At 40.5% G+C, this 10,528-nt stretch overlaps 1 protein-coding gene across 1 annotated transcript; it reads left to right on the forward strand.

The window, feature by feature from the left end:
* The first annotated feature begins 2,925 nt into the window (after positions 1-2,925).
* Positions 2,926-9,167, forward strand: bub3 (BUB3 mitotic checkpoint protein). Its single transcript, XM_080747558.1, has 7 exons — positions 2,926-3,063; positions 4,441-4,635; positions 5,276-5,345; positions 5,537-5,688; positions 6,516-6,674; positions 6,867-7,044; positions 7,589-9,167. The coding sequence occupies exons 2-7, from the start codon at positions 4,441-4,443 to the stop codon at positions 7,807-7,809; spliced, it is 975 nt and encodes a 324-aa protein (XP_080603684.1). The 5' UTR covers positions 2,926-3,063; the 3' UTR covers positions 7,810-9,167.
* Positions 9,168-10,528: the final 1,361 nt, after the last annotated feature.

Below are 10,528 nucleotides of genomic sequence, written 5' to 3' on the forward strand. Positions count from 1 at the left end.
TGGGATTTAATATTTTGATATTTTACAATATTGTGCAATAGCTACTGTTGGAGTGTAAGAGTTTGTCGACCGTTGTCCACTCCTCACCAAGATAGTCCTAATTTGCTAACAGAAGACAATCATAATCTTTCAAATCCCTGAAAAGGATAAAGCCCTTCCACGGTTTCGTTTTTGCTCACGTAATTTTCAATCCATAGAAGCCAAATAACTGCAGCCTGCATTGTTGTGTTTAAATTTGTATTATTATTATTTCATTTGTTTGTATTATTATAATTGTTAAAGCAAGTCTGTAAATCGTGAAATTTGGTCACTCACCAAGAATAAAAAGAAACAAAGAAATCTTGGGAGGATAGCCTATATGTGAAAATATTGTTATTTTAAAAATTGCCTGCATGGGAATGAAACTAATTTGTAAAATGTACAGACTTTGCTATAAACATTCTGGGGGTGGAATTGATCACTATTTTGAAATATTGATTATTAGACATTTTGAGTAGTCATTTTTGTCTCGGATTGCGTTTGGAAAGGAACTCTTAATAGATCCAAATTTGCGGTATTTTTAGGCCTACTAAATCATGCTGCGCGTTATAGATTATAACCGACTTTAATAGCCTAATTGACTCGATTTATGAATTATCGATATAGTTAACACTGCATATTTCTTTGAAAGATGATCCCCTATAATTCATTTGAAGCATTTGGAAGAATAGACTGTGGACCTTGTGAGGCCTATTGTAAGGTGTATCATTTTCAGCTTTAAAGTGGTTCAATTTTATACTGTCACTGTCTCAGGGGGAAGGCTAAGCGTTCCTTGTAATTGTGATGACTTTTGAAATTAATGAAAAATAAACATTACATAAATAACTAGCCATAATATAAAGTTTTGTCACTAGCGATGCCTGGCTTATACTTTTATGGGTTTGTAGACGTATAATAATAAGTTCTTTCCAAAAGCATTTGACAACATTATTAAGAATAGGCTCTATGGAAATCTATGGGGAAAATTAAATATTCTAGGTTTTCCTGGAAGACAGACAGACAGACAGACAGACAGACAGACAGACAGACAGACAGACAGACAGACAGACAGACAGACAGACAGACACTCTCTCTCTCTCTCTCTCTCTCTCTCTCTCTCTCTCTCTCTCTCTCTCTCTCACACACACACACACACACACACACACACAACACAACACACACATTACATTAGAAACAAATCAATGCATCCAGCAGGTGCACGCATTAAACAATTAAGCAATTAGGGTTTAGATTAATTGATCATATTTTCATAACAATGGAAAAAGGGGTTCATTACTGGGGCATGGAGCTTCAGTCAAGACTGATGCGCAACTGACAAGTGTTTCAAGGAGTGACTAAAGTAACAATTGTGCATTTTATATCAGTATGGTATTTATTTATTTATGTATTTATTTTGTAATTGATTGAATACTTTATTACAGAAATGTATTCAGCACAAGGTACAGTCAGACATTAAGGCTGTAAAGGGATAACACAAAAAAAGTTCTGGGGACTTGTTTCCATAGTCCTTTCACTGTAATTCATCAACATAGCTTAAAAAAAACCATAACACACATCAACAAATACAAAAACACTATAGCATGCACAAGAGTAAATGGAAAACGGGTTGTAGTGCTCTGATCTGTGGGGGGCATGATCCTGCATGGCATGGTTTGGATCCAATATCTGCCGGAAGAGTCACTAGCTGAAAATCTATGCCAAGTTATAGGGTGATCACCTCCCCATGATCACCTCACCTGTGATGAAACATTATTAGTCATATCTCTTCCAGGATGTCCCATCCACAGGGCACACGGGGTCAAGGAATGACGAGTTTGACGATGAGTAACCTATGCCAATGATGTGAGTCATATATGCTATGGAAGTCATTCAGAATCCGAACAGATCTTAATCCAACTGAATGGGAGATTATGCTCCATATGGAGCTCCACCACCATGAGAGTGAGGGAAAGGAATAAGGATGGAATATTTTAGGTGTTCCATATAGTCCATCCCTCCAGCCTAGAGTTCCAGAGATTGTTATACTGACTACACACATAATATTTCATGCAGATTATAGCCTAGGCAATGTGTAATCTGTGGCCTATATAGCCTATAAATTTAGTTTATTTGATCACTCACATACCTTTATACAAGTCATATCCACATAGTCATTGTTACAGGTGATCAAAAGGAATAGGCTGAAGCTGAAAGCTTATGGATGCCTATCCGTATTCATGGAGAAAAAACATTGATAGTTGTGTTTAAAAATCAAGGATACATTGGCCTAATAGCAGATATGAAAAGAAAGAAGAAAGGGAAAGAAAGGAAATGAAAAATGTAAATGAGGATAAAGGAAACATAATAAAGGGAATACCCATAGGCCTATACATCAACAATTGCAATTCAGGAATCAGAAATATGTTATAAGAGTAGTCCATACAATTCTGGTTGGATTGTGTGTGTGTGTGTGTGTGTGTGTGTGTGTGTGTGTGTGTGTGTGTGTGTGTGTGTGTGTGTGTGTGTGTGTGTGTGTGTGTGTGTGTGTGTGTGTGTTATAGATAGGCCTATATGAAAACAAAATATCATGAAACTAGTTCTACACGGAAGGAAAATCCAATAATATTCATAGCTCAGTAGGCGTGTGTGTGTGTGTGTGTGTGTGTGTGTGTGTGTGTGTGTGTGTGTGTGTGTGTGTGCGTGCGTGCGTGCGTGCGTGTGTGTGTGTGTGTGTGTGTGTGTGCGCGCCGCGCGTGCCCCTTATCACGTGATCTACTATGCTGCAACGGAAGTGTGTTTACGTCGTGAATGTCCCATAGGAATGTCCAGCCAATCGAATCGAAAAGCGGGCTCTCGGCGAATTCGTTTGAACCAATCAGAACGCTCCCTGAGCACTGAGCAGCAGCAAGCAGCAACACATTGCATGCAGTGCTTGGTGGTTAGCTTAGCCAGGGGCTAAATATCACTTTTATATGAAATATAACCGCAATAGCCATCGTTATCACACACCGGAGAGTTGAAGCGGTAGGACGCGAACATAAAACGGTCAGTATAACGGCTCAAATAGCAAGATTATTTGTAGTAATGTTAGGAATGACGTCTCTCGTTCCGTGCAAAGCTAACCGTTAGCAAGCAACGGCGGGAGGGAGCCGACGCCACGGGCTCCGTCTATTTGCTGAGTGTAACCGAACAACACGGCGTGTTTGTTGCGTTTGTGTCTCATTAAACTATTCGATTCAAAGGAGCGTTATTTGCACGAGAAGACATACGTTTACATTGCCAAAGCAAGTGTGTGTCACACTATAATAACAATAGTTTAAACAGGTGAACACATGTATACATTTGGAGGGGGTACAGCATTGTGTACACAGAGCTAGCCTATGTCACATTGTGTCGTTATATATTCATGTTATATACAGGGTATAAACACGGATGATCACGCATGTTAAACTAAGACAAAGGCAACATTATGCGTCAGCATCAACATTACATTGATGCGTCGCTCCACTGAACTAGGATAGATCAGGGGAAACTACTGTAGTCTACTGCTAGTCAGCTTTACCTACCAGTGATTTGTAAGGTGAATGAATGTTGTCACTTTATTACGATCATCCGACATCCCTTATGTTTAAATTATGTGGCGTTTGTACTGTATGTCTTGTTTTAATTTCACCTTGCTTCTAAAAAAAATAATACAAACTGTCTTTCAATTTCAAGGCTGACTATGAATTGTCCCCCTACAGTAAAACCCTGTTTTAATTTAACACTTAGGGTGTACAAATTGGACCCAGAGGGATCCATACGGGTCCATTTAGTTACATACAAATACAACCAACCAAAATCAACCTGATGATATTACACAGTAATATCAGGTTGATCGATTCAGAAGGGTAAATGCCTCACATGTACTGTAGCTGTCAGGTTATCTGCTGAGATGATGTGATAGATCAGTCTCATGCTCCAGATAATGATGGAACTGTCTTTCATTGCTGTGTAATTGTTACAGCCGTGAAACTAATAGTTAATGTAAGAGAAGCTGCGTTTGTTTCATTAGAGCTGCACTATGTAACTTTCCTCTTCTACTCCGGATTTGAACCATTGAGCTTTTAGACCCTGCCTGCTTGCCTAGGATTGGATTGGTCAGAATTTGTGTCAAAACCTGTGTTCAGGGCCTAGGCTAGTGGAGAAGTGACCTTTGGTACGATCTAAATGTCTCAGTGGAAGAACAGGGAGATATTGTATTGTGGTGTACTTTGTTTTTATTTTTGTAATTGATTTCAGATATATGCGAAAGTTAAATCTGTGTTGTTGACTGCCACAACGCTGTAGTTGTGTCTAGTAAAACGACCTTCAATGGAGTTCAAATGAATGAATTGTGTCTTGTTGTAAGCGCAGATCTTTGTGTTATCTGAACTCCTCCAGATGACGGGCTCAAACGAGTACAAGCTGAATCAAAGCCCGGAGGATGGCATCTCGGCAGTCAAGTTCAGCCCCAGCACTGCCCAGTTCCTACTGGTCTCCTCCTGGGATTCCACTGTCCGCCTTTTCGATGTTGGTAGCAACTCAATGAGGATGAAGTACCAGCACACCGCCCCCGTCCTAGACTGTGCTTTTTTTGTAAGCTGCAAGACAACGCTATACGATAAGACAAGACAAGACAGTGGTTCTCAACCTTTTCTGGCTGCGAGTGTAGCAGAGTGACTCATTGTCTCGGCCTGATGGCCTCAAAAGTCTAGTATCTCCTCCGGTCCACTGGGATCATGTCCCTTTGGATCAATGGTTAAGATAGTGGACTTGGGGACCGGGTTTGAATCCCGGGTGTTACGCGACCCCCCCAAAATAATCATATTTGAACTGGGGACCCCCCACTCTGATAAGCACTTGTAGGGATGATGGAGTTGAGGCATTTACATTTAGTTTGACTCGATTCCACTTCCACAGATAAATATTGTGAAAATAGATCTACAAAGTCACAATGCCAAGCTTGTAGATCGTCAATTCTCGAAATTCTTGCCTGTTTCACCATTTTTTTTTAAAGTCTAGTTTGATTTCTTTTGACGCCTTAATGGTATTTTCTCTTTACCTTTTCTTTTTTGAAGCATTAAAAAGGTCTTAAAAGTCCTTAAATTGTCACTTCACTGTCATATGGGGTCCCGACCCACAGGTTGAGAACCACTGCCATAAGATACTGTTTTAGTGCATGATGCCAATGACGTACTTTGAATTCATGTAAATAAATATCACCTTCTGTTTGCAGGATCCGTCACATGCTTGGAGCGGTGGTTTAGATTCACAGTTAAAAATGCATGATTTGAATACGGATCAAGGTAAGTCTGCCACAACAACTCTGGGTCAGGGTTCATGTACATTGGAATAAATAAATCATTGCATGTAACTCGGTTACCAAGCCCTTTCTTTCTCCAGACACTTTCAGAGTTATTGAACAAATAACCAGTAATGATGTGAGTCTACAAGCTCAATAGCTGACTTCATTGCGTTTCATATTTTCACTAAATAGATACAGTGGTTGGAACACATGACGCCCCCATTCGCTGTGTGGAGTACTGCCCAGAGGTCAATGTCATGGTAACTGGAAGCTGGGACAGGTCCGTTCGGATGTGGGATCCGAGGACACCCTGCAATGCTGGAACATTTTCACAGCCTGAAAAGGTAGTGTACACATCTTATATGCTGATGTTTGCTGACCACATATGACAAGTAACAACATTTTAGAATTTTGTAATAAATATGTTTTAAGCAGTGATTATTTTTGTAGTTGCAAGAATCCATCACGGATCGGGTTTGTCACATTGTGATTTGGAAATAGTCAAGTGAGAAACGATTGCGGTTTATTCATGACTTTGTTTAACCAGAAGAGTCGTTAATGATTCACGATTGCCTGGCAACAGAAAATGGAGGCGATTACAAATTGGACAGAGAAAATTAAATGTTGAGGGGAAAACATGGACAGTGGGGTTTAACTTAAGCAATGCAATGCAACAACAGGTATACACCAATAAATAAATAAATCTACATTGACTGCCAAATTCATTTTAATGTCAGAGAATGTTAATTGCAGATTTAGTTTAAGATACTGAACTCAGATCTGTTGGTGCATAGTCCATGTACAAAGCTAACAAAAACATATACTTTATTTAGTTTAAAAAACGACTATGTAAAATAATCTAACGTGAGTGTGCGAAAGTATTCTTCCCTAAAATTTGGAGCACCCGATGTTTAGATTCAGATATTGTGTACATTGCAATGGATTTTTGTAACAACTCAAAACCTATATAAGTTTGACTGGATTCCTCCTGTTTTGCTGCATAGTAAATATCTTTGCTGAAACTAGCATATCTACTAGCTCACATTGTGTTGCGTCTTTCGCAAAATGTTGGCCGTAGGATGCTAGTAATGGTTAAAGTGGCAAATCAAGAACGCCTAGCCTACCCAGCATCTTTTACTTTCCTTCATGCATTTGTGTCTGTGTTAAAAAGGTGTACACACTCGCCGTGGCTGGAGACAGGCTGATCGTTGGCACAGCTGGCAGGAGAGTCCTAGTCTGGGACCTGAGGAACATGGGTTACGTACAGCAAAGAAGAGAGTCCAGTCTGAAATACCAGACGCGCTGCATCAGAGCCTTCCCCAACAAACAGGTAAACGTTTGCTCCGGATCAGCTCGATTACCAAGTTCACACGTTTATACATGTGTAAACATCTAGCGCACAGAACAGATTGTGCTTAAAACAACATAATGAACAAATTACAGGATATCAAGTTGACTGTACAAAATTAACTACCAGTGAAAAGGTCCAATTGCAACATCAGACCCTGTCTCTTTGCTCCAGGGGTACGTCTTGAGTTCAATCGAAGGCCGCGTGGCTGTGGAGTACCTGGATCCAAGCCAGGAGGTGCAGAAGAAGAAGTACGCCTTTAAGTGCCACAGGCTGAAGGAGAACGGAATTGAGCAAGTCTACCCCGTTAATGCCATCTCATTCCACAGTGTTCACAACACGTTTGCCACAGGTACGCCTTCTCATCTCAGTTATTCTGTCATAATTAGAGCCCGACCGATTCCCGACTTTTGGGTCTGATCCCGATTTTGGAGGGTCCTAGACCACCCAATGATCAATGTTTTGACTGATAGAGATGAAGAAAAATCTTGAATGAATAAATATAATAAAAGATTTTTATTTTATTTAACCATTTTCAACATTACAAGCTCACATTGTCACAGTGCCACACATGTGAGCTTGTAGGGCTGCTATTTTTTGAAATTTGAAATTAGTGAAAATCTAAACCGCTTGTATAATCCAATACCGAAGACACCAAAAATTTGGCAAAACCGATAAAAAAAAACAGGCTCTAATCATGATATACAATTGTTTGGCTGAGCACCTCCTTTCCTGTCTGAACCTATTTATTGTTTACTGTCCCGTGACTGACAGGTTTAGAACTACCAAGGTTTCGTGAGGAGCACTCCGTTGTTATTATAGATTCTAATCTGAAAGAACGCACATGGGGGGGAAATGGCATTTGAAGCTGACCTTGAATCCTCTCCTTCCTCCAGGTGGCTCAGATGGCTTCGTGAACATCTGGGACCCGTTCAACAAGAAGCGCTTGTGTCAGTTCCACCGCTACCCGACCAGCATCGCCTCGCTGGCTTTCAGCAACGACGGCACCATGCTCGCCATCGCCTCCTCCTACATGCACGAGGAGGGGGACATCAGCCACCCGGAGGACGCCATCTTCATTCGCCAGGTCACTGATGCCGAGACCAAGCCCAAGTGAGTCCTCTCTCTTGGCCCACACGGTCCCCTGCGCCACACAGACACCGTGGATCGCTACTGGATTTGCGAGCGGGCGCGTTTACATGGAGCATGCACAGCTGCGGCTCATGCTGATCCATATCTCTCTTTTCCACTTTTTCAATATCCGACAGTTGACAGACAGATGAGAGGTTGAGTGAATCCTAGCATTATCAGTTTGTATATCGATGGGGTTGTGGTTAATACATGGTGAAGCAGAACCCATAGTTAGAAAATGGTGACTAGAAATGTTTTAATATTGAACTTCAATATGCCTGAATAATACATTATTTGTGTCCCCACCAATAAACACAATGATAATGGCGAGCACTCACCTAATTGCAGTTCTTTTCTTCTTTGTTAATTGTTTCTTAAACCACTTGAACCCTGTCATAGAAGAACAATAGAAAGAAAATAGAAGAAAAATAGCAGTTCTACAAGCTCACAACACAACCTGTGTTCTGAGCTTGTATATCTGCTATTTTGTGTTGAGGGAAAAGAGGAGGGGGCCAAGTACAGACCCATGTGGGACCCCGGGCAACGAAGTACATAGGGTTTAAGTGGTTTAAAACAACAGTCCTCTAAAGACACAATTAGCCTGTGTTTAACAGACATACTGGTAAAGATCTGTGGTAGATAGTCTAGGACTCTCCCCGAAGCCCCCTTACATCACTTAAGACAGATTTCCAAAGCAATTGTAAAAACATAATAGACAGCTCCCTGAACCCGCTTGGATTTTTACTAGGCTTAACCAAGTTTCAAGTCTTTCATTCATAGAGTAAACATCAAAATTGAGGCCACAAGCCATGTTCTCTGACTGTAATCTGTTCCTGTTTTCCATCCGTGGGCAATGGCCAGTCAAGGGCTACTGGGTCCATATTGGTCTTTTTCACCCAGCCTTATTGATTTTTATCATGATGGGTGGTTTCCCTCAGCTTTCTTTTGACCTCAGAAAGAAATATTGCAATGAAACCCGTGGCCGTTAATGGAGTATCACTTGTCTCCACCACATTGGTTCAGCTGCATCTGTGAGTTGATTGGGAACTCTATTTCTCGTGTTTTTCTCGTCCACAGGTCAACTTAAGTCTAACTACTTTGGAATTTCTTATAACACTTGAAATATCTGCTGGCATCCAGTGTACTGTTGACCAATTGTTTCTCCACATTTTCATCTTTTCCTGTTAAACAGTATGTGTTTTTCTACTGTTTTGTAATTAATATTTGACTTTTTCACTTGTCTTGTCACCTCTGTTCAATCCTGCTCTGTAAAATATATTTGTTCTCTATTCTCTATTTCTTTCTATCACTTTGGTTTGGAAAAGACTTGGCAGACGAGGATTGTTGCCGATTGTATATTACCGCAGCCATTTTACTTTGACTTTTATTAAGATGTTTGTTGATATATTAAAATATGTTTCTTTGACATTGTTTTTATTCATCATTTATTTGTATTTAGTTTTTTACTTGACATTGACATAAAAGTGACATTGAAAAGTGGAATGTGCATGAACTCCTTTCTAAGGGCATACTTTGGTAGGTGCACACATACAATTTCTCCCCAAAAGAAAAGCTGTGAGATGTGAGGAATGTGTTGAGACGAGCAAGGTTCTCTCTGATGAGGTGTTGAGGGAAAGTGATGATCTAATGGTCTTGCCGAGGGCTCCACTTGCCCCCAGACAGTGACCTCCTTTGTTGATAGACATCACAGGGCTACAGCCTTAAGTAACTTCTGCTATAGCGCCAGGAGCAAAAACCATAAAAGCTCTAAACTGAATGACCTGGCCACACTGTGCCGGGAGATCCTGACTTGCTCTGAAGTCTGAACCCTTTCTTGCCATGTCTTAATAGTCGGAAATAGCCTTTCTACAAGCTTACAACATGTTGCATTGTGAGCTTGTAGATGGGCTATTTTTAACTCAATTTGGTATAGAGATTTAAAAAAAAAAAGCAGGGAACCAAGTATAGACATCTGGAGTACCTTAATCAACAAAGTGTACAAGGTTTAAGTTAACTTCAAGCAGCCTAAGGCTCAGGTGCAATATTCTGAGTGAATTTACCACATATCAGTCCAGTGATTTGTTGTTACCTTGGTGACAGAGTTGACAAAAAGCAGACCCTTTTATTTCAGCCCTGTGCTGCATGAATGAAACGGAGCAGTGCCCTGCAGAAGACTTAAGTAGTGCTTTTTTCCCTCAGTTCACATTTTCTATGGCAGCAAATGCAATTTATAATGCCCTTCAGCAAAAGCAGGAGAAGATGGAGACGTCAATTATTCTATTTAAGAACTACAATTTTTCCTAATAGGTCTATCTGCCTCCAGCAGTATCCTGGAAATGATTTGTTCGCTTGGTTAAATGATGCAACTAATTCCCATGATTGCTGATAATGAGTCAGTCTTTGTCATTGGGATTCTGACTGCAGCTTAATATGAAATGGCATTCAGTTTTGGAAGGCAATTACTGCTCATGCGCCAGAGTAAGCCAGGGTTTGTTGTGGAGGCCACAGTAAATTACCTTGTTTCCTGTCATCTTTGGCTTCCACTAAATTGGAAAATTGACTTCCCTGAGTGAGCATTAGAACCGTTAAGGTTTTCATCCCTGGACTGGGTAGCTGTTTTGCGGTATACGCAATCTTGCGGCCCAATTTGTAAGCTGCAATACATTTTAATGATTAGAACATTGGCAGTTTCCTTTTCAGCAGCC

This window comes from Nannobrachium achirus (assembly GCF_963921795.1).
Source record: "Nannobrachium achirus genome assembly, chromosome: 18".
In the NCBI taxonomy this organism is placed as follows: domain Eukaryota; kingdom Metazoa; phylum Chordata; class Actinopteri; order Myctophiformes; family Myctophidae; genus Nannobrachium; species Nannobrachium achirus.